The sequence below is a fragment of the Montipora capricornis genome, chromosome 5 (assembly GCF_036669925.1).
Source record: "Montipora capricornis isolate CH-2021 chromosome 5, ASM3666992v2, whole genome shotgun sequence".
Classification (NCBI taxonomy): Eukaryota; Metazoa; Cnidaria; class Anthozoa; order Scleractinia; family Acroporidae; genus Montipora; species Montipora capricornis.
The window spans coordinates 7,628,009-7,655,022 of record NC_090887.1 but is presented as its reverse complement, the minus strand read 5'-3'; the positions used below and the strand labels follow the sequence as shown (position 1 = coordinate 7,655,022).

General features: G+C 40.2%; 3 protein-coding genes across 3 annotated transcripts in view; 2 read left to right on the top strand and 1 right to left on the bottom strand.

Annotated features, from left to right (window-relative positions):
- The first annotated feature begins 7,650 nt into the window (after positions 1-7,650).
- LOC138049321 (zinc finger protein 436-like) lies at positions 7,651-17,889 on the top strand. The gene is made up of 7 exons (XM_068895550.1): positions 7,651-7,729; positions 8,990-9,193; positions 10,359-10,414; positions 10,786-11,014; positions 14,035-14,315; positions 15,343-15,631; positions 16,892-17,889. The coding sequence occupies exons 1-7, from the start codon at positions 7,651-7,653 to the stop codon at positions 17,887-17,889; spliced, it is 2,136 nt and encodes a 711-aa protein (XP_068751651.1).
- Positions 17,890-22,039: 4,150 nt separating this feature from the next.
- Positions 22,040-22,891, top strand: LOC138050175 (zinc finger protein 681-like). Its single transcript, XM_068896634.1, has 2 exons — positions 22,040-22,295; positions 22,464-22,891. The coding sequence occupies exons 1-2, from the start codon at positions 22,040-22,042 to the stop codon at positions 22,889-22,891; spliced, it is 684 nt and encodes a 227-aa protein (XP_068752735.1).
- A 1,935-nt stretch (positions 22,892-24,826) lies between these two features.
- LOC138049324 (carbamoyl-phosphate synthase [ammonia], mitochondrial-like) overlaps positions 24,827-27,014 on the bottom strand; it is a 50,650-nt gene continuing 48,462 nt past the window's right edge. The window contains exon 41 of the mRNA XM_068895552.1: positions 24,827-25,859. Within this exon, the coding sequence (XP_068751653.1) occupies positions 25,755-25,859 (105 nt within the window). The 3' untranslated portion in view covers positions 24,827-25,754. The remainder of the gene's footprint in view (positions 25,860-27,014) is intronic.

Sequence of the window (27,014 nt, the reverse complement as noted above, 5' to 3'; positions counted from 1 at the left end):
TGCTGTCAGTGCACGCTTACACTTGTGGTGGAAAGAAGTTGCATGATCAACATGTCAGCCCAGAAGCCAATGTTTCTCGATTCCCTTTTATTTTCTTCAGTCTCTCTGGGTTCAGTACTTTGCTAGTAACCACATGTCTTCTCAAGGGGCTATTTATCTAAGACTTATACCATGGCGCTACAATGATAGACAATACCAAAACAATATCGTGTACTGTTAGACCTACATATTACGCAAAGACAACGGTCAACATGTCATCCCAGAAGACAATGTTTTTCACTTCCCATTTATTTTCTTCAATCTTTCTGGGCTCAGTACTTTGCTAGTAACCACATGTCTTCTCAGGCTATTTACCCAAGACTTCTACCATTTCACTACAATGATACACAATACCAAAACAATATCGTGCACTGTTAGAGCTACATATTACGCAAGGACAACTTGAAGCTCCTGGAAGACAACACACAGTTCAGTTGACATTATGAAATAAATCGCTGTGTTACTTCACTACCACACGTAAGCAATGCGTGTCAATTTTTTTAAAGAGGACAGGAATTTCTTCTTTCTGACAAATGATTAATTAATAGGCCGGTCGCCAGGTTTTTAACCTCCCAAACGGATCTGTTTGTTCGTACGAACGTGTGAAGACCTGTGTGCAAAAGGGCCTCTGCTGGTATGACTTCTGGTTTTACTTCTGGGTCACCCCCCCCCCCCCCCCCTCCAACTTGAAAAAAATTGCGTGGAACGCTGCACGTACCACAGGCAACCCAGTGTACCCTCACGGAGGGTCTAGTTAATTAAAAAAACGAGATGCTTCCGTGATGCATACTCTGGGTCCCCTGTGGTACGTGTTACAGAAATTCAGAAGGCACTGAATTGTTTTCTATTGAAATACAGCATTCCAGTCTCCGAAGAATAACAAATAAAAGAGAAGCGAGAAACATTGGCTTCTGGGCTGAGATGTTGATAATTTTCAAGTTCCCTCACAACTTCTTTTCACCACAAGTGTGCCCTCTGAGCATCTGAATGCTTTGTAATACTAAAATTCACTGATGTTAAGCCCTTTCGGGCGGGGTTAGTATTAGGATGGGAGACCAAAAACAATAAACCCCTCCTAAAACACAAGGATCTGACCGAAAATACTATTAACGCTAACAAATGCGAACTCAGCAAAGTACAGATCTTGTTAGCTTGCTTTATGCAAAACAAATATTGATGCAAAAGCAAATAACTATTCTTACACAGTTTTTACAAAGAGCAGAAGGAAGTTTCCGGAACGGTCGCTCGAGACTAAAATATTTACGACATGAAAACAATATTTATTTTGAACCATGAATATAGAATATAAAAAGTTACGATCAGCGACAAACATTTTGGGAGATTTTTGCTACGTTCAAATAAATCGCAAAATCGAAAGTGACATGCCGGAATTCAGCGGGCGCCGTGATTAAGTTACCGCGGTATGTTTAGTCGCCAAACAGTGAAGTATCTGTGTCAAATGATGGCAAGACACCGGGTTTTTGTAAGTTTCTTTTTCTGTCAAGTGTTATAAAGTTTGACACTGAAATGAGCGAAGTCAAAACAAAGATCACAATCGCCCAACTCTTGTTTATGCAAAGTCAAACTTTACTCTCCAAGACGCGTACGACGTTATTTATCACCAGGTAATTCCATCATTTTGAAAATAGCAGCTACTTTATTATTCATCTGCGTCACAATTTTTCACTGATTTTGGGGCTCATTTTGTTGAAACTCAAGCACTCTTCCAACAGGCCTGTGAACCCTTCCTGCTTACAGAGCAATACTAAAAAACTTCTCCCATATCACATTTCAACCTTAAACTCGAAAATTCAATACACAACATGATATTATAATTCACAAGGGCAGAAAATACCACAGAATCCTTTTCCAGCGAAAAATTTATTGAAACAAACAACATATTTGCTCTTAGAGCCGAAAACCTCTTCCTATTTCATTGCGTGCGTGAAGACAAGAAACTCAATCGTGTCAAATTACCATGTACTTCAGGTAAATACAGCTCACTTTGATTTCTGCTCGACGGGCGATAGATTGTTGTCGAAGTCCATTACTCGTCGCTTTTACTATTCCAGGGATTTGTTGTCACCGCCTGCCTAGTTTATCCAACTGACTTTCCATTATTGAGCTCCATAAGGGTATATTTTGTTTAAGATCCACTAAAACGCCATTTGCGTTACATGACTTTCGACGCCATTGCAGGTTAAGTTTATCATTCTACTGTGTCCACCAGAGAAGTCTGCGCATTTCCACTACCCTCTCTGTCCTAAGAAAATACGGAGAGAAGGCTCTATGCAGAAAGACACCACTTAGCAGGGGAGTGACGGACAAGACTTTTACCGACACGGAAAATAAAAAAAATAATAATAATCTACCCATTTTCCGACTGGGATGCCTACGGCAACCCAGTAATAAAACAAACAAACTAAACGCTGACCTCGACTGGGTTTGCCCATAGGCAACCCAGTAAATAGTCTGAGAAGACGTGTGGTTACTAGCAAAGTACTGAACCCAGAAAGATTGAAGAAAATAAATGGAAAGTGAGAAACATTGGCTTCTGGGCTGACATGTTGATAAACCTCTTTTCACCACAAGTTTAAGCGTGCCCGCTGAGCATCTGACAGCTTTGTATAGTGCCGCAGTTCACTGAAGTTAAATCATGTCTGGCGGGGTTAGTATCGAGATGAGAGACCAAAACAATATACCCCTCATAAAACAGAAGCATGGGACCGAAAATACTATTAACGCTAACTAATGCGAACTCAGCAAGGTACAGACTTTGTTAGCTTGCTTTATGTAAAAGCAAATATTGATACACAGTTTTTAGAAAGAGCAGAAGGAAGTCTCCAGGACGGTCGATCGAGAATAAAATATTTACGACATGAAAACAACATTAATTTCGAACCGTGAATATAGAATATAAAAAGTTACGATCAGCGACGAACATTTTGGGAGATTTTTGCTACGTTCAAATAAATCGCAAAATCGAAAGTGACATGGCCGGAATTCGGCGGGCGCCGTGATTAAGTTACCGCGGCATGTTCACTCGCCAAACAGTGAAGCATCTGTGTCAAATGATGGCAAGATACCGGGTTTTTGTAAGTTTCTTTTTCTGTCAAGTGTTATAAAGTTTGACAATGAAATGAGCGAAGTCAAAACAAAGATCACAATCGCCCAACTCTTGTTTATAATATGCAAAGTCAAAATTTACTCTCCAAGACGCGTTCGACGTTATTTATCACCAGGTAATTTCATCATTTTGGAAATGGCAGCTACTTTATTATTCATCTGCGTCACAATTTTTCACTGATTTTGGGGCTCATTTTGTTGAGACTCAAGCACGCTTCCAACAGGCCTGTGAACCCTTCCTGCTTACAGAGCAATACTAAAAAACTTCTCCCATATCACATTTCAACCTTAAGCTCGGAAATTCAATACACAACGTGATATTATAATTCACAAAGGCAGAAAATACCACAGAATCCTTTTACAGCGAAAAATTTATTGAAACAAATAACATATGTGCTCTTAGAGGCGAGAACCTCTTCCTATTTCATTGCGTGCGTGAAGGCAAGAAACTCAATCGTGTCAAATTACCATATACTTCAGGCAAATATAGCTCACTTTGATTTCGGCTCGACGGGCGATAGATTGTTGTCGAAGTCCATTACTCGTCGCTTTTAAGATTCCACCGCCTGTATATCCAATTGACCTGCCATTCATGAGCTTCATAAGGGTATATTTTGTTCAAAGATCCATTAAAACGCCATTCGCGTTACATGACTTTCGACGCCATTGCCGGTTAAGTTAATCGTTCTACTGTGTCCACCAGAGAAATCTACGCATTTCCCTCTACCCTCTCGATCCTAAGAAAATACGCTCAAAAGGCTCTATGCACAAAGCCACCACTTAGCAGGGGAGTGACAGGCAAGACTTTTACCGACACGAAAAATAACAAAAAAACCCACGAAATGAAACCGAGATTCCGACTGGGTTTGGCAACCCAGTAAAAACCCACGAAATGAAACCGAGATTCCGACTGGGTTTGGCAACCCAGTAAAAATGTCTCTTGCCAAAAATCTCTCTCTGCGGCGGGAGAGAAAGAGAGCCTCTCATTCAACCCCCAACTCCAGTCCCTCGGAGAGCCTGCTCGAAGGCTATGTGTTGGTGCAAATTGACTCCCTACAAACAATTCGTCATTTGGGCATTTGACGAATGAAGACCGAGATTCACATACACGTATGATGTAATTCAAGATGACGAAGCTCACCCTATGCACAGGATACCCAAGATTAGAAATTGTATTCTCATAAAGTAGAACGCAATGCATGCTCCTAAAACAATGCAATCTCAAAAAAATTGCAACAAAGCCTCAAAATATAAAAAATAAGAAATACATTAGTGACATAAAGTTTCTTTCAGGCTATCTTAACTACTCGCTTCAAGACGTAACCGTCATACTTGATTGAGCGCGCACACAAGGAGTCTTTATCATACAGACTCTGTTCTTCGGCCGTCGAAGTTTTAAAAGAAAAACAACACATAAAGGATTGATAAACATAGTGAAGCAATGCATTTTATGAAATCTGACTTGACGTTTCGTATGTGGTAACATACATTTTCAAAAGTAACCGTTATTATAGGAAAAACTATTTATATTTCAAAAGAAAATGCGAGCGACCTGGGTAAGACTTAAAAATAGCAGTGACATATTAATAAAGCGACAGTTTGTCACTGGAAAGATTTGCATTTAAAGTGCTACTATGACCACAAAAACAATTTTTATTTTCCTATGGATTTCAAAACTATGTTAATTAAACAGTAACTGAACGACGTTTTAAGCCTTGAATTAAAAAATACACCTGTTTATTTTAACTGGAATTTTCCTGTTTAATGGTCCTCCGTTACTAACTTTAAAATCTTGAGAGAGCTGGATCGAGGAGAACATGACGTCAAAGATTCAATAGTTTAAGAATGCAATGCGTGTGTACGCAGCTGAATTAATATGTAGCACAGGAGTTTCGGGCGTTCAGACTTTTAAACTCGTTTTTTGCTTATATAATAAGCTGCGTTTACACGCTGAAATTTTAAACTGGTGAGTCGATTACGTCACGTTTCCCTAGATCCAACCCTCTAACGTCCAATCGGTCAGTTTTGAACGTGAGTAATGGACCGTGAAATCCAAAACTTACACTCAAAGTAAATAGCCTTTAGATAAAAATTTAAAAAAATGGATAAAGCTTAAACTTTTGCCAGGTAATTGCTGAGCAATCACACTTTCAAAATCTGAAGAAAAGAAAGAAGAAATTTTTGGATCATAGTAGCACTTCAAGGTCGGGTTCAATTCCTGTAAAAAAGGTTTCTTTTATCTTGCAATGCATTTTCTTTTGAAATATAAACAGTTTTTCATATAGTAACGGTTACTTTTGTAAATGTATGTTGCCGCATACGAAACGTCAAGTCAGATTTCATAAAATGGATTGCTTCACTATGTTTATCACAGCTTTATGAGTCTTTATCGGTTTTTGAAAATTGTGTCCGTAACCACCAAAAGGGTGATGTCAATACCCCCGAGCATGCACATTTGACGTCATTATAGGGTTTTGTCGTAACAGATCGAGACGAATCATGCAAAGATAAACTGGACTGTGGGTGAAAACGGCTCCTTTAGGAGCCACCAAAATAATCTGAAAAAAGTCATAACCAACAATTGCGTATCGCTTTTGTGACAGATGCGATGTTCTGCTTAATTGCCGCATTGTGAAAGTTATTTATATATCCATGTCGGCTCTCCTGTTGGACGATACGTCGGCTGACACGATGGCCTACTCGTCCGCTGGATAAGATTCGTTACCATTACATGTACCGAAATTTGGAATGGTAGAACACCAGTATTAATAAATAAAGTAATTGATCATAAAAGTGGATTATTGTCAGAAAAAAATAGTAAAGGAGAAGACTCGTTTTCTCACTTAAGAAGCCTGTCAAGGTCAGATTTGCATGGTTGGCCCCAGGAGGTGCTAACCACTCATCAAAAAGCGTATCGAATTCTGGGATGGGATATAGCCAATCGGTTAATTAAGTGATGTTTAAAAACGCGTAGCAGTGTTCTATACCAGTTTATAAAACCACGAGGCGTAGCCGAGTGTTTTTAGACCCGATAAAACACGTGCTGTGAGTTTTTTGAACGGCTTCAAAAACATTCCACAAAACGCGTGTCCCTCTGGACTCAGAACAATGGTTCCAATAGGTCACTTCGGAAAATACCATAATACTCTTTATTTGTCCCCCCAAATTTTGCATAAGCATTGTTTTTGCTTTCTCTTGGGACCATTGTAAATCCCCGAAGAGAAACTGGAAACAATACTTATGCAAAATTTGGGGGGACAAACAAAGAGTATTATGGTATTTCCCGAAGTGGCCTATTGTGAGAGGAGAATATTAGCATACAAGAAAAAAGTAAAGCAAAGTAAAGCTCATACACGTGACGTTTTATCGGTGTTTAAGTAGGTTGTTATGCTCATGAATTGTCCATGTATTTTTGAAGGAGCAATGAAGAGATCGGTAACTGTTTTTGAGAGTGAGCACTGGAACAGGTAATGATCTACTGCAAGTGGCCTATTTCAGGTCACTGAGCCTGTTTCAGCTTTCTTAGGTCAGTATTGCTGCTGTGAATTCATCAGATATCAGGCTGTCAATTGGCTGATGCAGTACTCCTAAGATTTCTTTCAGTAAACTAAATGTGGTCATAAAGACTTGGAAATAAAATCACCTGTCTTGTATCCGACTTAACTTGTTCAATTTAGTCCTTTTGTCAGAGTGAGAGAGTGCAGTATTGCGGGAATTAATTTAGTTTTTAAAAGAAACGAGGCATGACACAATATGCTCTTTCGTTTTTTGAACATATGTGTTTCTTTAAGATGCATTGCTTGAAACAGGTCAGTGATCCTCAAAATGTTTTGGTGAACCTAAGGTAGGTTGCTGTGAAGTTCATTGCATTTTATTTGGAATATATAGTTCAAGTATCCCAAGAAGCAACGCCTTGGTCATCTTTCAAAACAGCCCGAGCCGTTGTAAAAGTTAGGAGGATATAGCTCTGTGTCCTATGCAAACGTCACGAATTTCCCCACTCCACTTACGAGAAGATAGGAATGTCACTGTGGAGGCCGCGTTTTATGTTTCCCGCTCTTTTTTTCCCGCCTTTGACTCGCTGATGACGTTTACAAGAAAAATTACTTTTTTGAGACTTCAGAAATTTCTCTTCAGAGTTTAAAGAGTTTAAGTTTTGGTTGTGAATTAAGAGTTACAAGTCAAATTCTTCAGCGGGCATAACACTACGACGAAGAATACAAGAAGCCGTTATAAGTTAAATAAGGTTCAAAGCTGGTTCAGTCATTTTAATCTTCCGCGAAGATCCTCAAAAACCAAGCTTTGACAGTAAAGGCAGCAAGAGTTACTGTGCGTAAAGCCCATGGTTAGCTTCTGAAGTCTGTAACTTCTGGCGAAAGAAAGCTGTTTTGAGTCAGACAAGAAAGTGTACTCGATATAACTGGTTTCCTTCGGCTATTCAACAGTGAAGATTAGAAAGTAGGAAAACTCAGCGGCAAATTACCAATGGACAACTCTTTGTCAGAGTATGAGCGTTTAAGGCTCCGAAATATCAAAAGAAATCATGAATTCATGAAAAGTCTTGGTAAGTAAGCCTACTTAAATTTTAATTATTCCTCCTTGCCACAGGTATTAGTCTTTTTCATTGTAAGGTTAATATGCTTTTTGTCATCTAAAGGGCCAAGGAATTTTTTGTTTGGAAACGTATACGTAATTAAGCTTAAAGGTTTTGCACTTAAAACTGCAGTCTAGTTTTTCAAATGAAAAAAAAAATAAAGAAAAATGCCGGGTGGCTCAGTTCACGACTCAAAACTCGGTCTCTCGCTACACAGAAACCTCAGTTACCATTTAAATAATTCTAGTGGTGTGTCGCCGAGGGTTTCAATTACGGAAATCTGGTAAAAATAATTTGAATTGATAAAGGTGAATTGACTACCTCAGCGAGATTGAAACTGAAAAATTAAGACGGACGTTTTAGCCTCACAAGATACTTGTTATATGAATTTCTATCAAGTACAACTACCACAACTTGATGAACTCATTTCGGTATGACTTTACATGATACGATATTTTGAAACAAAACGATGTTGAAGAATGTAGAGCCATGTAGGGTGACAAGAGAAACTCTTGATGAACTCGTATCGGAACTCGAAACAGTTTATATACTCACATGTACTTTGAAAGACTTTGAAACACCCTCTTTAAGAAAGTAGCCGTATAACATATAGTTTACTGAGCCCTTAGACTCCAATGGCTGAGTAGGTCTCTCGTCTAAAACTGGAAGGATCTTCTTCAACAATTTTTTTTTCAGTTTATTTGAGGCTGAGTAGGTCTCTCGTGTAAAACTGGCAGTATCTTCTTCAACAATTTTTTTTCAGTTTATTTGATTATAAAATGCAACAGGAATCGCAGTGCTTATAAGTATACAAGGAAAATGATTCGATTGATAATATACTTCACGCGAGCAGAGGGTCTTCTATCTTTGTAAATAAATTTTGCCGATACTTGCAGGATATCCAATGATTATATTAGACGATAAAAGACAAATTCCTATTTCATCTGTAATTTTTCTCCAAACATGTTTCAGTAACTAAGTCTGCACTAAGAGATTAAAGACAACTATACGAAAGAGATTAAAATGCTACCGACGTTGCCTACTAAAACGTGGTCAGTATAACGTCTTGCTCGTTCCTTGAGTTCCCAGGTGGTAGACTTTTCAAAGCTTACTGAAAACATTTGACATCAGATCCACATACATTTCTATCAGTACTGGGACAGCTTTGCATACTCACCGAACCGTCACAAAGTCTGCAAACTCCTCTGATGGCAAGTGTGTTCTTTTCAGGTCTCCCTGTTCCCGCAGTTCCAGCAGGGCTTCCAAGCCGAACTCGTAAACCGCCTTCTAAAAAGCACAAGGCACTATCCACCTTGACCGGAGGTCAGGGCAGTGAGAGTTCAAGCGAGAATACCGATGATAGCGATGAAGATTGGGTGCCAGGATCACAGGAAGTTAGGAAACGAAAGAAAATGTTTAAGAGATTTATTCCAGGTAGAAGGTTTTAGTTATCAAAGACCTTCCGAGTTCTTCAGACAAATTAAGGCCATCCCCCTTTTTTTTTTTTTTTCGTTGACCGTCGGCCGCCCTAAAAAGTTAAACGATATTTCACTTTAAATAGTTCTTTAAATTTGAAAAATGAGCATAGTAACAACATAGAAAAACCAGGAACAAAAACGGGAACTTTTTTACATGGACAGCCTGTGCATTTTTTTCATCCAAATATGTAGATATTAACTTTTGACGTCATCCTCATCACTTAGACAATGACATCCACCGACTTTTCTGCCATATTGATTTTGGGTTCATGTCTTGCTGTTTCCAGGCTCCAAAGTAATGATGCTGGTGTACTAGGCCACCTATTCCGAAACTTCTTGTGATTTTTTTTTTCAATTCGACCGACCAACCCAATATCAGGAAACGCATTCGACGCTAAACGAAAAAAAAAAAGGAGATGGCCAAACTAAAATATGACAATTTATGGACCTTGGAATGAAATAGTTTGCACAAGATTTTATCTAAATCTATAACACAACTATTTCACACTGAACCACTGCCAAATGATGATGTCAATAGCACACCTAGGCAAAACTTTTCATGATCATCAAACTGAAAATTATCCGATGGCTTTCATTATTAAGACATTCGTCAATTGAGCTGTGTTCTTGCTTTGGCAAATCACTGCTATGACGTGGCAGCTCTTTTAGCTGTTTTGTATTGCTCTATCTCTTCTGGAAGCTAGGCTACCTCCCCCACGGGCTTGTGCAACCACGTTTTAATGCTAACGTCGCCTGGGTCTTCCCAGCCCTCTTGCGGCCTCCACCCTACTTTCACTAGCTGTAATAAAAGATGGGCCGTGATATTTGTGTGTCTTCTCAGAAATCCAAAGTTATACTTCCTATTTTGCCTCTTTACAAAGGTTATTTTCTGAATATTTTGTTTGTGTTTTTCATTCTCGTAATACCTAAAAGTCTGTTCTTTTGGTCGGCTGTCCATGGAATAACCGCAAAGGCAATTATTTTCCTTTACACTTCGTTTAAGGTGATCAATGTTTTTACATGCGGTGATCGCAAAAGGTAAAATACAAGATGTGAAATTTGTCATTTAGAAAATACTTCGTAATAACAAAGGTCTTGTTATTGCATGTTATTCTTTTCAGATTTTCGACCAAAACCTCAAATTGTCCCTGACTATCAAAAGCAAACAGAGGTAAAAGTATATTACAAATGTTAAATAAATAAATAAATAAGTTTTGATCTATCGGTAGTTGCAATGGTTGCAAGTGCAATGTTGCCATACAAGGGCGTTTATATCACATGCAAAGCCGAAATGTGGATACTGTTCTAAAGACTTAAATTTCTTCGACCCTTTCATAGGATTTGTGTTTCTAGGTTTGAAAAACCTCTTGATTTCTGTCAAAAGAAAGCCGACTTGTCACAATGATGTTGGCAAATAGTACCGTCGTGTAAGTCAGAAAAAAAAAGGAGTGCTTCGCTGTCATCTTGGTGCACTTAATCTTACAGCTTACGCTTCAAATTGCTCTTATCTCTAAGTACCTACCCTGCTTGGTAATTTTACAGGTAGAGGAAGTTGAAGATGATGACTCAAGCGCCTTCGATGAATTGGGTCGATGGGGTGAACAGATGGAGTTTCTTCCACCAACCAACGCTGAGGCAAAACAGAGTGTCGAGAAAACGACAGGCCTTAAGGGTGCAAGAAAAAAATGTAAAGAGGTTAAACACATCCAGTACACTACTCGAGGAAAAAGACATTGTTACTGTGAAGCTGAGGTTCCAGACGATGACCATTACATCTGTAAGTCGACATCAGAGGGCGTGGAGTGAGGGTGGGGAAAGACCCTGGTTTTCAGTTGTACAAGCCCTCTACATTTCTCTCCTTACATGCCAAACTCAATAATGTTCACGGGTCAAACAAATCCAAGTTTTTCCAACTGCTCCATCCGAGTAAAATTGTTTAATATACCCAGTAGAGAAAGAAAAAATATATATCTCACGATGACGGTGCGACGCTCTAACCAACTGAGCTATGAAGCCACTGATATTGGGAGCTAGTCATTTGTGGGTTCTAATGTCCCCGTGAGGAATTAATCAACGATGAAATGATACATGAAATGAATCATATATTGAATCCTAAAATTGCGTTCACAATTGCGAGGATCATAGCTTTACTTGATTTCATATCCACAGTTCAATATACGATTCATTTCATGTATCATTCCGTTCGTTGACATTGGTAGGGGAAAAGGGGGAAAAATAGATCGTTTTCACTATCACGCAACAAAAAAACTAAATTCTAAACCGTTACATGAAACATGAATATAACGAGATGTTACAAAAGACTACATAAACAATTTCTCAAAGTCTCAAATTTGTGTGGCACACCATCTTTTAGTTATTGGCCGAAACGTCTCAGGAAGTTAACTTTTAAGAGCTTTTTTCGGTGTACAAATATTGTACACCAAAATGGCCGCCGGAAATCAACAAAAACATTTGGAATTCGCTTCCCATGAAAACGCGTTCTTTTCGCTCTGGTACACATACGCATCAACACAATCTCTTAGGGCTTGAAATGTTGCAGCCGTTGAAAGTTAAAAGGAAAGGCCTTTTTAAAAAATGCTGTAATTTCAAAACGAAAGACGCTACGGGGAGTGAGAAGACTTAATCTAGATTGTCTTCAAGGTAGTGCTGGTAAAAATTCCGCGATTTCCATTTTAGAATATTAATGACGTCACGTGAAAACTATCAATAGATTGTTTGTGAGTGCATGACAAATGATACTTAAGCCGGAATTTTTTCCCAAGATTTGTCCAAGATTGCAGTGTCCCGTACTAAAAATATTAAGCAGTTACTGTCATTATACCCACTGAAGGCCAAAACAACAAAAACTCAAAAACCAGCATCTTCACTTGCAAAAAGGGGAGTGAGTCCACCATCCCTGCCAGCAAAATGTATTAATGCATCTTTTCTTTTTGCGTCCGCTGGGCTGACGAGTGCGGGAAAAGAAACCTATGCCATGGGTCGAAACTCATTTTGATCGAACCGTCGTCCACAACCTTGAACGGTACTCTTCAAACCGCATGCTCCATGGTATGTTTGCTGACTGTGATTTGAGCCTGCCGTGTCCCGCGTGCATCGTTCACAGTAATTCCGTCGTCGTTAAGTGAGCCCACACAACATGAAGTATCACTTGAAGTGTTGGTCGCTACGTTACCTCCGCGCATGCTCGACACAGTGAGTTTCGGCAGAGGTATCTTTTCCCGTACTCGCAAGCCCAGCGAGGGCAAAAGAAAAGCGACCTCAGCTAGCAAGGAAGAGTGCATCATAAAACTTAAAAATAAATGCATGTTGTAAAGTACTTTTACATAGCCAGCTAGCAGGTTTTAAAACAAAACAATATATGTACAAACAAAACAAATCTCACCTCACTCTATTTCAATAGGCCATTTCAGAGTTCACGTCTGCCTCTTCTTCAAAGCGAGTCTAGGTGCGGCGCTTTTTTTGTATTTGGGAGTCCACGTGCGAAGTTCTTCTTATAAAAATTATTTTTCATTCACATTTAAAGTAGAATTAATTACCATCACAAACACTCGGAAACGGCCTATTGTATTCTAACAATAGGCTGACTGTAGTTAGCGTGTAGTGAAATTTCTGATATTATTGTTGATGTCAATGTAAAAAAAGGAAAGGAACTTTATTTGAGTGTCTAGTCGTTCTAGCGCTGGAGCACTAATTGGGAACACTAGAAACTGAAATTAACAATTAACGCAAATCAAGTCAAATGATGTTTTTCAGGAGGGGAAAACCGGAGTACCTGGAGAAAAACCTCTCGATGCAGAGTTGAGAACCAACAAATTCAACCCACATATGACGCCGAGTCTGGGAGTCGAACCCGGGCCACATTGGCTGGAGGCGGTGCTCTCACCACTGCGCCATCCCTGCACTCACAATAACTGTGTTAAGGTTTAATTGAAAATTTCCTTTTGTTTAAGCAATATTAATAAAATATCGAACGCAAGCAGGAAACAGTGATCACAGACCGTGAAGAAGAAACGTATACTTATACAAATCGAACATTTGTAGATATAAACATTAATCCATCTATATGTTCAAGGAAAGCCCCTTGCAAACGGACGCAACCACTCCCAACAATATAAGGACGTTCAGGTGTAGTATGGGAAGGATACGACCCATCAGACTTTGTAAACTTACAAAATTCGGTTGCCATCTTGTTTTTAACAAGTTAATGCCTTACTATCTCCATGGAGACCATATAAAATGCGCGTGCGTGGCCCCAACAATGTTGAAAGAGCTGTAAAAACGGATCCAACTTGTTTCGCTGAGCTTCGGCGATCACGGAACAAAAGAAATGTTGGGAGTTGTTCGCTCAAACGATCGACTTGTTTCAAACTTCGTGCAACAACAGGCAACAACATGCAACAGGGTCTGCAAATGGACGCAACATGTAACACCCAACAGTATTGAGAGTTGTTGGCCACAAATGGTGCGTCTGTTGGCACTGGGCTTAAGATTATTTTTCCTCTTCAATATTTACCCCTGACATCCGAGAGTTGTGAGTTTTGCGAGTCCTCACAGACATACTCCGAACCAAACCTCCTTAGGGCCGATTTACATGGTACGACTTTGTCGCATGCGACAACGGCTTACAACAGGCCCACGGCATGATTTACGATTGTTGTGTACGTCAGAAAAAATGTCGTAGCATTTTAAAACATGTTTTAAAACGACAAAAAAGACAAAAAAGGGATTTTATCTTTCTAAATTCTCAATATTTTCTTTTCTCATTGACTTTTTCAGTTTGCGAAGATTGTCAGGATCTTCATTACGGTGATTGCCCAATACACGGGCCTTTGCGCATTATGGAGGACAAGGTTTTGGAGAAACCTTCGGACCTGTCAGCAGCAGTAGCATCTGTACCAGAAGTCTTAAAAATTGACCAGTCCTCTATTCCAGGAGCAGGCTTAGGGGTATTCAGCAAAGTCCTGATTCCTAAAGGAGTTCGATTTGGACCGGATAGAGGAGGGAAAGGAGGATGGGAAAACAGGACCGACAGAACAGATACAAGCTACTTTTGGGAGGTACGTCTCAGTGGTAGGAGTCAGTTAGCAGAGAGAGTAAGAAGACCGAGCAATGCTCGTCCACAGCTTGTGTCCTCCTCCCTTCGGTCTTAAATGCAAGTCGCAAGATATTTCATGTTGTGGTGGGAGGGATTAGGAAGATTAAAATGGCGCGCAGCTGCTTTTTGATGCATCTGTGCCGTTTTTTTCTACATCTCGTAGGTGTTCGCGAAAGCGATCCGCCAATCTTCTTCCTGTTTTGTCTATGCAAGTCTTCGTATATGGTCTGTAGGTTATGCAATAGATGACAATTGCGGAGTTGCATGTAAAGTGGTTAGTGATTTTAACGGATCGATTCGGTAGTGAGATCTTAACCATGCTAGAAATAAAAGGACAAGTTTTGCATCGTATGAGTGTACATTTGAAAGTTCCCGGTTGGTTGTCAGACTTTTAAATGCGCTCCTAACTAGAAACTTTCCTATGTTTTTGTCGCGTTTGAATGAAATAAGTGGGCGTAAAGGAATTATATGTTTAGTTTCGGGATCATTGCGAAGAATTGTGAAGTTTTTAAGAATGACATTTTTGACTGCAAGGTTTTGTGGATGGTAGGTGAGGGTGAATGGAATTCTGTTAGTTTCTTCGTTCGGTAACGTTTGTAGATAGCAACTCATTCACATTCGTATGTAAGCCATTCAATGCCTTACAAAATATATGGGTGAGAATTGTTGCCATAAGTGTAGCTTACCAGCGTCGCTCAGGGAGAGGTGAGAGGGGAAAAAATATGTGGGACCCGTTCTGTTGGTGGACTTTCGACAAGAGAGTGAAAAACGCCACCCTAGGCATACAAAAGCCCTTCAGACCTCCTTGGGGGCTTAAATGACCAACAGGGACAAGGGAACGCAAACACGAGATTATCGAAAAGGGGTAAGAAATTCACGCCGCAGCTTTTGCTTGTCCTGAATGTGCTGTGCAGGAACCGTCGCTATTATGCCACATATCATTCTTTTTGCCGAGCTTTTAACCATCAAGAATTACTTGTTTGTTGTAGATTGTAAAAGATGGAAAATTCAGCCATTTTGTGGACGGTCGTGATGAATCCAAAAGCAACTGGATGCGCTTTGTAAATTGCTCTCGCTCAGAGGACGAGCAGAACCTGGTATCCTTCCAATTTCGAGGAAAGATTTACTACCGCACCTATAAACCCATCAGTCCAGGAAAAGAACTGCTGGTGTGGTATGGAGAGAGCTATGCCAGAGATTTGGGTTTATCCACTGACAATAGTCACTGCAATGTTGATCCAGAGAAGGAAAATGGTAAACAAAACAATATCTTATCTCTGAAATCAAAAACCCTGGCTGACGTTAACAGCTTGCATTGCACACATAGAGTCCCCTCAAGTGAGCTCCCCATTGCTAAAGGTAAAGGAAGGTAAAGGTCGTCGTCGTCGTAATTAGGGAGCTTAGGATCTACGACGACGACGTCGACGAAATCGCCACAAAACAATGGTATCATTGGTTCAAAGAGCAGAAATAATCGGGCTGCTCGTGCAGCACGGATTTCAACTCATATTTTTGTGGTTCTCTGCATGACGACGACGTGAAATCACTAAATTTTAGGTTTTGACGACAACGTGAGCATGCAACAGAGAATCTTTCATTCTCTATTTTCAGTCTGAAACGCTCGTACCAATTTATTTTTAGGATACTTCGCCCACATTGTACGACATGAACGAGATGGAATAATCGCGAAAGACTTTTACTAGAGCAAAGTTCTATTTTGAGGTGACTATTTCGTCCACGTCGCCGTCGTAGATCTTAAGCTCCCTATTATTTAACGTCGGTAATTTCTTTACCCTCTAGAGGGTATTCTCCCAGGAAGCCGACGGTGCGCTCATTTTACCCCCCTCTTTCCATCAGTGCTCCGTTTTAAGGGTATTTAAAGCTACTTAAGCTGAAAGGAAAGAAGTCGAACAAGGACGTGAGATCCGGGGATCGAACTCGGGACCTGTTGCACCAAGGCCGCGCACTAACCGACTGTGCCACCCTTCCTTCCAAGTCCTAATAAGGTGTTTTAAGAGAAACCCTTTAATATTTGATGCTGATCGTAGGTAATAATGACCATAAAATTGAGTCACACTAATTTAAAACAACAAAGAAAAAAATACAACCGTTTTTGAAAGTCAAAGAAATGAACGAATGCAGAGGAAAAGAAATTGTTCTTATTTCAAAGTTATTACATTTTCCGAGATAATGGTAGTTTTTGCGAAAAATCAACGAGTCATAACTATTCTAGAAGCCATATTACTATCTAAACCAGATATTAGCGTTGTTGTTGTGTCTTTGATGGGTTCGACGATGCCTTTGACATAGTATTTACTTCGTTTCCGTGCATGAGATAACGAAACAGATACACTGGGATTGAGTATGAGGGCAATAGAAAAATAAGCCATAGTTTATAGGTTTTTTACTTGGAAAGTGGAAGAAATGTCAGTTTGTCAATAGCGTAACCTTAACTTTGTGTGAATTTCATACCTCTGCAATTTGAGATCAATTTGACCGACAACCAAACTCTTGGTCATTTTTTAGGTGACGAGCTCGCATGTGAGGTCTGTCAAAGGATGTTCACCTCTTTGAACTTTCTTCAAAGACACAGGCGTTTCTGCTTATCTCGTAAAGTCCACAGAACATGGGACTGTGACAAATGTGGTAGGAAATTCGCTTCACTGAGCTTTCTCAACACCCACGTCTGCTTTGTGGCAAATGACAGGAATTACCAGCGAAACAAAGGAGCAACACATTCAATCAATCAGGATACAAAAAGAATAAAGCGTGCTCACATGGCTGGAAAAGGATATCAATGTACACAATGTAACAAGGCGTTTAATAGGTCTGATCATCTGACTAGGCACCTCCGTACTCACACAGGTGAAAAGCCATATCAATGTACACAATGTAACAAGGCGTTTAATAGTTCTGGGAATCTGACTACGCACCTCCGAACTCACACAGGTGAAAAGCCATATCAATGTACGCAATGTAACAAGGCGTTTAATAGTTCTAGTAATCTGACTACGCACCTCCGTACTCACACAGGTGAAAAGCCATATCAATGTACACAATGTAACAAGGCGTTTAATCGTTCTGGGGATCTGACTAGGCACCTCCGTACTCACACAAGTGAAAAGCCATATCAATGTACACAATGTAACAAGGCGTTTAACCAGTATAATAATCTGACTACGCACCTCCGTACTCACACAGGTGAAAAGCCATATCAATGTACACAATGTAACAAGGCGTTTAACCAGTATAGTCATCTGACTAGGCACCTCCGTACTCATACAGGTGAAAAGCCATATCAATGTACACAATGTAACAAGGCGTTTAATAGTTCTGGTCATCTGACTACGCACCTCCGTACTCACACAGGTGAAAAGCCACATCAATGTACACAATGCGTTAACCACTATAGTGATCTGACTAGGCACCTCCGTAGTCACACAGGTGAAAAGCCATATCAATGTACACAATGTAACAAGGCGTTTAGCCAGTCTTGTGACCTTACGAAACATCTCCGTACTTACACAGGTGATTAAACAATTTAAGGAGCTTTTAATGTAAGTAGTACTCTGATCTAGCACCTCCGTACTCACGCAGGTGAAAAGCGATGTCAGTTAGCTCAGTGTAACAAATCTTCCCCCCTCTATCCATCTAACCACGCACCTTTGTATTTAAACAGATTAAATTTTATATCAAGGCATTTAGCAAAACGACGTACGCCCGAGAGAGTTAAGGCCTGACAGAATGTTAAGTGATCCTTATTGACTGAGCCTTACGGTGCTTTGTTCTTTCAATTTCACAATGAAGGAGTATTAAAATTAAGACGCGACGGAATGCTTTGCTGGACCCTTTTATCGATGTCTTTAAAGATTTCACGCTTTAACCTTGTTGTTTTTAAAAGTCAGCCTTTCATCAGGTCTAAATTGCTCGCGCGAGGAAAAAATGATACCTTGGTGAATCATTCTAAACCAGTACAGTTTCTTGAAAGAGTTTGAGCCACCTTAATTTTGGCTTTGGAAGACCTGCAGCAAGAACGGCAATTTCAGCACCAGCCGCACTGACGACATACTTACGAATATCCTACCTGAGATAAATCTCAAGACATTAGATACATCTCAAGATATCATTGAAAGACAATATGGTACAGTATGTGAGGGATTTCCACTCGTTGAAACCCAACCATAAGACATAAAAATATTCTGCGATGTAACATTCAACGTTGTGTTGAGCCAATACTCTCTAAAATGTTAAAATAGTGTTTTCATATGACGTCACGGCGGCCATGTTGGTGTACCTAAACAAAGGAATGGCGGCCATGATGGTGTATCAAACTAATCCTCCGGGAATCAAACTCTATTTCTAGGAAAGCATTAGATAACATCTACCTAAACCTGGTGAGCCATATATGCCACTCACAACGTGGAACTTTTAATAATTAACCCATTGACTCCCAGGGGTTCCCCATTGACGAGTAAAATACTCTCGCGTTAGACAGAGTAAAATACTAAGCCTGGCCGGTTTCGGCCGGTTTGGATGTCAATAGGTTAATGGGGACATAGTTTTTCAGTGAGTGCTTAACTCTCTTTTTTTTTTCTTTAATTTTCTTTTACCCGTTACAGGATCCGTTCCAACAGTGGGAAGAGCGCCGAAAATTTGTTAGCTGCAAGTTGAAAGACTGAAAATCAATTCGCTAAAAACAGGACCAAACCTGGGATACTTTATGACATGAAGAAAATTACTGTAACGTCTCGAAAATGACTGGTCTATTGACCGTTTTATGACTGAAATAATCCTCGTCGCGATCGATCAGAAGCGAGAAAGCGAGGCGAGCGAAAACGAAGTGATCATCTTTCAAGACTCCGCTGACATATCCATGGCTCACCAGGTTTAGGTCGATGTTATCTAGTGCTTGCCCTATTTTTATAGACCACTTTCATAAATGGCAACCGATTTTATATTCTATTGTATTTGTTAATTGGACCTACTGGCCTCATTTTGGTTAACATATTCTTTTGAATTTTGCGTATTGCAGCGAGGCTAGAAAGGCTTATCAGCATTAAAACAAAAGAATATTTTATCGGGCCGCCATTATGAAAAAGGTCTATGGGAGTATTTTCTTTACTTTGGAGTAATCCAGTATGGCTGCTAGTCACGTGAGTGAAAACGCTCCATCGTTTTCTTGGGGCCTTATGCACGATTCACACGTGTGACGTAAGTAAAAGCGGAACTATGAAAATGCCAACGCCAGGCCGGTGAGAAAAAAAGACGCACGGGCGTGGAACAAGTCCTACACCTTGCATTTGCATTAAGCCACCCTTTTTCTTTGCATTTGTGTCGCACGTCTTCGGACGCCAATCGAAAGTAGAATACTTACACACGGTCTGCAAATATCTCATTACGAAGAAAATACTGACCGGCGAAATCAGGCCTCGGTAGCCGTGCTAGAATTCCAGCCCTGATCATTGGAAGTGTTCTGATAGCATAGCAATTATTTCAAAAGGTCTCACTTTTCGCAAACAATGGAGTTTTCTGTCCGAATTTCCATTTTGTACCCAAATTGAATGTGCAGAAGTTTACTATGCTAATGAAGACAAAATTTAAGGTCGGTGGTGGAGCGAATTTTGACTTTCTATTTCACTAGGCCCAAATTTACGCGTCCTCAACGTGAGTCCTGTATGTCGCAAATGCTCTTGCACCAAGAAAATGGAAAAAAATGTAATTTCTTGTACTTGCATTTGGGTTCATCTCTGTCTTTAGGGCAACGCAAAAGTGGGGTAAAAATAATTGTTAAACAACATGCGCTTGCAGTCGAAGTTAACCAGTGTCACCTTCGATCGCCGTCGTAAAAATACGTCCGCGAGCCATTCGAGTGAGATACGTTAATTCCGTTCGACTATGATTAGTGAAATAAAGTATATAATTGAAACGCGGGTTGTAGACGAAAGAAAGAAATGATCCTCGCACTTACTAGGACAATTTAAGCGATTGTCTCTTACACACATCTGAAAATTTCAGGTGGCTCAACGCCGGGATCCGAAACCGGTGTAATACTCTACCATGACTGTGCTATATGAAGCCACACAGTTAAAGCCGCTGTTACACGTTGAAACTTTTAGCTGAAACTTGTGTGCAACGGCGTTGCGAAACATGTTTCAGCAGGCGTTGCACCGTGTGACATGGTCGGTATCGTGAAACTTTTTGAACTTCCGTTGCGAGACAAGTTTCACAAAAACTAGAACCGCTTTCTACTTCTGCTACGGTCGCAATGATCGCAGTGGTGACAAAACGAGAGTTTTACCGTGTAACACCACTTTGTGAAACTGGTCTCCCTCGCTCTTGTCACGCTACGCTGCGTAAGCCAATCAGAAATCGGCTAAGTCCATGTAATCAACATTTCGAGACCAGTTTCAACGTTTCCGAACGATTTTCGACGTTTTATGTTACACGGTGCAACGCCTGCTGACACTTTTTTTGCAGGGTCGTTGCACATGAGTTTCAGCTAAACGTTTCAATACATGACAGCGGCTTAAGACCAGGGAAATTTGTTGAGTTCATGTGTTCCCGTGAAAGGACACGATGGAATAAATGTATATAATTCAAGTGGGCTTAGAGACGTAAGGGCGACACGGCAAGCGCGAAATATAGCCGCCACGGTTAAAAGAACTCAACAAGACTGATATACACTCTTTTAACGCAACGACATTACCTTAAGTAGTTTATTTCTTTGTATCACGAAACAAGATCACATCTGCACATGGAAAAAAAACTATTTTTCGCGAAGCAATATTCTTACATTTTACTTTCGGCACGGGTGGCTTCATATTTTAACAAATGTAATCATTTTCTTGCTATATCAGCGTCTGTCTAGCGCTGGTCTGGCAACCCTTGCTTCCAAGTCGTAATAAGGTGTTTAAAGAGAAACCCTTTAATATTTGATGCTGATTGTAGGTAATAATGGCCATACAATTGAGTCACACTAATTTAAAACAACAAAGGAAAAAATACAACCGTTTTTTAAAGTCAAAGAAATGAACGAATGCAGAGGAAAAGGAATTGTCCTTATTTCAAAGTTATTACATTTTCCGAGATAATGGCAGTAATGGTAGTTTGAGCGAAAAATCAACGAGTCATAACTATTCTAGAAGCCACATTACTATCAAAACTCGATATTAGCGTTGTTGTTGTGTCTTTGATGGGTTCGACGATGCCTTTGACATAACATTTACTTCGTTTCCGTGCATGAGATAACGAAACAGATACATTGAGATGTGGTATGTGGGCAATAAAAAAATGAGCCATAGTTTATAGGTTTTTTACTTGGAAAGTGGAAGAAATGTCAGTTTGTCAATAGCGTAACCTTAACTTTGTGTGAATTTCATACCTCTGCAATTTGAGATCAATTTGACCGACAACCAAACTCTTGGTCATTTTTTAGGTGACGAGCTCGCATGTGAGGTCCGTCAAAGGATGTTCACCTCTTTGAACTTTCTTCAAAGACACAGGCGTTTCTGCTTATCTCGTAAAGTCCACAGAACATGGGACTGTGACAAGTGTGGTAGGAAATTCGCTTCACTGAGCTTTCTCAACACCCACGTCTGCTTTGTGGCAAATGACAGGAATTACCAGCGAAACAAAGGAGCAACACATTCAATCAATCAGGATACCAAAAGAATAAAGCGTGCTCACATGGCTGGAAAAGGATATCAATGTACACAATGTAAGAAGGCGTTTAACCATTATAGTCATCTGACTAGGCACCTCCGTACTCACAAAAGTGAAAAGTCATATCAATGTACACAATGTAACAAGGCGTTTAATAGTTCTGGGAATCTGACTACGCACCTCCGTACTCACACAGGTGAAAAGCCATATCAATGTACACAATGTAACAAGGCGTTTAACCAGTATAGTAATCTGACTACGCACCTCCGAACTCACACAGGTGAAAAGCCATATCAATGTACACAATGTAACATGGCGTTTAATAGGTCTGGTGATCTGACTACGCACCTCCGTAATCACACAGGTGAAAAGCCATATCAATGTACACAATGTAACAAGGCGTTTAATCGTTCTGGGGATCTGACTAAGCACCTCCGTACTCACACAGGTGAAAAGCCATATCAATGTACACAATGTAACAAGGCGTTTAACCAGTATAGTAATCTGACTAAGCACCTCCGTACTCACACAGGTGAAAAGCAATATCAATGTACACAATGTAACAAGGCGTTTAACCAGTATAGTAATCTGACTAAGCACCTCCGTACTCACACAGGTGAAAAGCCATATCAATGTACACAATGTAACAAGGCGTTTAATAGGTCTGTTCATCTGACTGGGCACCTCCGTACTCACACAGGTGAAAAGCCATATCAATGTACACAATGTAACAAGGCGTTTAACCAGTATAGTAATCTGACTAAGCACCTCCGTACTCACACAGGTGAAAAGCCATATCAATGTACACAATGTAACATGGCGTTTAATCAGTCTTGTGGCCTTATGAAACATCTCCGTACTCACACAGGTGATTAAACAATTTAAGAAGCTTTTAGTGTAAGTAGTACTCTGACCCAGCACCTCCGTACTCACGCAGGTGAAAAGCCATGTCAGTTAGCTCAGTGTAACAAAGATTCCCCCCTCTATCCATCTGACCACGTGCCTTTGTATTCAAACAGATTAAATTTTATATCAAGGTATTTGGCAAAACGACGTACGCCCGAGGGAGTTAAAGCCTGACAGAATGTTAATTTTATCACCCTGGGATTTACGCTTATTTACCATAATAAATGTAAGAGCCTTATGGCACTTTGTATGGTTCTTTAAACTTCACAATGAAGGAATATTAAAATTACGATGCGACGGAATGCTTTGCCGGACCCTTTTATCGATGTCTTAAAGATTTAATTCACGCTTTAACTTTGTTGTTGTTAAAAGTACCTTGGTCATTCATTCTAAACCAGTACAGTTTCTTAAAAGTGTTTGAGCCACCTCAATTTTGGCTTTGGAAGACTTGCAGCAAGAACGGCAATTTCAGCACCAGCCGCACTGACGACATACTTACGAATATCCTACCTGAGATAAATCTCAAGACATAAGATACATCTCGAGATATCATTTAAAGACAATATGAGGGATTTCCATTCGTTGAAACCCAACCATAAGACATAAAAATATGCTGCGATGTAACATTCAACGTTGTGTTGAGCCAATACTCCCTAAAATGTTTAACAGTGTTTTCATATGACGTCACGGCGGCCATGTTGGTCTATCTAAACAAAGGAATGGCGGCCCTAATGGTGTATCAAACTAATCCTCTGGGAATCAAACTCTATTTTTATGAGAGTATTTTCTTTAGTTTGAGTAATCCAGTATGGCTGCTGGTCACGTGAGTGAAAACGCTCCATCGTTTTCTTGGGGCCTTATGCACGGTTCACACGTGTGACGTAAGTAAAAGCGGAACTAATGAAAATGTACCTCACACAAAATGCTAACGCCAGGCCGGTGAGAAAAAAAGACGCACGGGCGTGGAACAAGTCCTACACCTTGCATTTGCATTAAGCCACCCTTTTTCTTTGCATTTGTGTCGCACGTCTTCGGACGCCAATCGATTAAGTATCTCATTACGAAGAAAATACTGACCGGCGAAATCAGGCCCTGGTAGCCGTGCTAGAATTCCAGTTCTGATCATTGGTAGTGTTCTGATAGCATAGCAATTATTTCAAAAGGTCTCACTTTTCGCAAACAATGGAGTTTTCTGTCTGAATTTCCATTTTGTGCCCATATTGAATATGCACAAGTTTACTATGCTAATGAAGAAAAGATTGAGGCCAGTGGCGGAGCCAATTTTGACTTTCTATTTCACTAGGCCCAAATTTACGCGTCTTCAACGCAAGTCCTGTGTGATGCACATGCTCTTGCACCAAGAAAATGGAAAAAAAATTGGAATTTCTTGTACTTGCATTTGGGTTCATCTCTGTCTTTAGGGCAACGCAAAAGTGGGGTAAAAACAATGCTCCTGCAGTCGAAGTTAAGCAGTCTCACCTTCGATCGTTATCGTAAAAAAACGTCCACGAGCCATTCGAGTCAGATACGTTAATTCCGTTCGACTATGATTACTGAAATAAAGTATATAATTGAAACGCGGGTTGTAGACGAAAGAAAGAAATGATCTTCGCACTTACTAGGACAATTTAAGCGATTGTCTCTTACACATCTGAAAATTTCAGGTGGCTCAACGTCGGGATCCGAAACTAGTGTTACTCTACCATCACTGTGCTATGAAGCCATACAGTTAAGAGTAGGGCAATTTGTTCACTTCATGCGTTCTCGTGAAAGGAGTCGATGAAATAAATGTATATAATTCAAGTGGGCTTAGAGACGTAAGGTTGACACGGCAAGCGCGAAATCTAGCCGCCACGGTTAAAAGAACTCACCAAGACTGACATACACTCTTTTAACGCAACATTACCTTTAATAGTTTATTTCTTTGTATCACGAAACAAGATCACATCTCTGCACATGGAAAAAACTATTTTTCGCGAAGCAATATTCTTACATTTTACTTTCGGCACGGGTGGCTTCATATTTTACCAATATACGCTATATCAGCGTCTGTCTAGCGATAGTCTGGCAACCCGGGCCAGGTTGCTCGAAGCACGGTTAGTGCCAACCAGCGATAAATACCATGGAAACCTATAGATTTTCATACATGATCTCTTAACCAACGGTTAGCGCTCTGACCTGGCTCTGCCAACTAACCTTACACCCTCTTTCAAAATACGAGATAAATGCGAGGCCGCGAACCTACATGTAAATCTCAAAATCCAGAATTTAGATAAAAGCAAAAGAAAAAGGTTGATATAATATTTTTTGTTGCTTATTGAAGCACCTTACACGCGCGTGATACAAAATTAAAAGACGCTATCATGCGAGAGTCATTTTAAAGTTCATCATTGGCTTTCCTAACTTGGAGAGGCTCTTTAATTTTAAGTGGCAACCAGATTCGTATGGATACAGGAAACAACCGTCCATCCATTTTGTACTGAGCTTTCGTGTTTGCGATTTGAAAACCCCATTACAGAAAGCTTCGCTTTCAGCCTAAAAGAATCCAATCCACTGAATGATTTCAACAGTCGTATCAATCCCTCTTCGTTTAGGACATGAGCACCACGATTAACCTATCGCATTTTAAATAATTAAACTGTCAGGGATTCAATAGCCTTACTTCCGAATTGTTGCTTTCCTCTGTTTCAAAGCAAGTCTTGGTTCACAACCATACTAATGAAAAAAAAAGTTGGCCATTTTTGTGGAAACCGTAACTGAAGACTCGTTTTGTTAACAATTCGAAAATTAGATTGTCAATCCACGGCTTTTTTGCCACAAGAACTTACTGTCCCTAGGAAGTTGCTTTCTTGTTGGAAGACTTTTGGTAGTGGAATAAAGATGTCGCTTCTATTTTGCGTCCTGTCGCCGAAAGTGCTTCCGCAAACATCTTCACAACCTGAAGAGAAAGAGAGAGGACAAAAAAATTGTGCAAGGCGCTTGTGACACGCTTTCGGCCGTTAACAAGTGATTAAAGCGGTAGTCCATCTGCGGAATTATCGGTGATAGTTTGACAGCTTCCTTTGCCCTAACAACTACCAACTTCACCTTCTATGCATTCGTATGGCCAAATCGTTTGGAAACATTCATTAGGCCATTTTTACATGAGAGACACATGGTTCATGTGGGACGAACTTGGGAAAAATGTTTGCGTCTTATACAGTTCCTCCCGTCTTTATACTAGGCTGATAACACGAGAGACGCATAATTCGTCAGGACCTATTATGGATCTCTGGAATAAAAACGGCCATTCGCATGAATGTGGACGATAGTTAAGCTGAGTCACACAAGCCAGTTTGCGTAAACTACTGGTATAGTGTTAAAGGATGTCGCGAGAATTGCCAACCATCATCCACTGCCATCGACACGCGGGTGAACTATCATAGACTGTCGTTACATCATTGTTCAAACTGAGCATCAGTTAGCAACTATTTACCGAAGTGGAGGTGGCTAGTGGTGGATATTTACCGAGCCGAGAAGACCGAAGTGGAGGTGGCTAGTGGTGGATATTTACCGAGCCGCGAAGCGGAGAGGTAAATTTCCACCACTAGCACCCGACACTGAGGTGAACAGTTGTTTTAGCATGTACTAAAAAACAGCGAGATAAAAAAGCACAAAAAGATGAACTCATTTATTCCTGCAAATATTACACCATTTTCGGGCGCAAATTCCGCGCGAGTTGCTCATGCAGAGGTGAATAGCAAAGGATATCCGGAGTTTGAGTAGCCAATCAGGGCGCGCGTTCAACGATATCCACTGTTTTAGTATATACTAAAGTATGTTAGTATATACCACACAAGTGAACAGTGCTTTCGAATTCCGCACATTCTGATCGGCTAGCTCGGAGGTGAATGGCAAGTACTATTCATCTTTGAGTAAACGGAGAAAAAGAAAATGGTTTCCCCTTCCGCTTCAGTTACCGAAAAGCACATTTTTCACCACAAACTCAGCTGATTAGTCAACTTGTGTGGTACATGTATATATTAAAACAATTATTCACCTCAGTGTCGGTGAAAGTTGTGGATATTTACCTCCATTTCGGTGAATAATTGTT

Coding starts and splice junctions, on each gene's coding strand:
- LOC138049321 (XM_068895550.1), top strand. CDS start 7,651: ATGGACAACTCTTTGTCAGAGTATGAGCGTTTAAGGCTCCGAAATATC. Junction 10,415..10,785: donor AAAAGCAAACAGAGGTAAAA/GTATATTACAAA, acceptor TTACAGGTAGAG/GAAGTTGAAGATGATGACTC. Junction 14,316..15,342: donor ATACAAGCTACTTTTGGGAG/GTACGTCTCAGT, acceptor TGTTTGTTGTAG/ATTGTAAAAGATGGAAAATT.
- LOC138050175 (XM_068896634.1), top strand. CDS start 22,040: ATGGCTGGAAAAGGATATCAATGTACACAATGTAAGAAGGCGTTTAAC. Junction 22,296..22,463: donor GCACCTCCGAACTCACACAG/GTGAAAAGCCAT, acceptor GTACTCACACAG/GTGAAAAGCCATATCAATGT.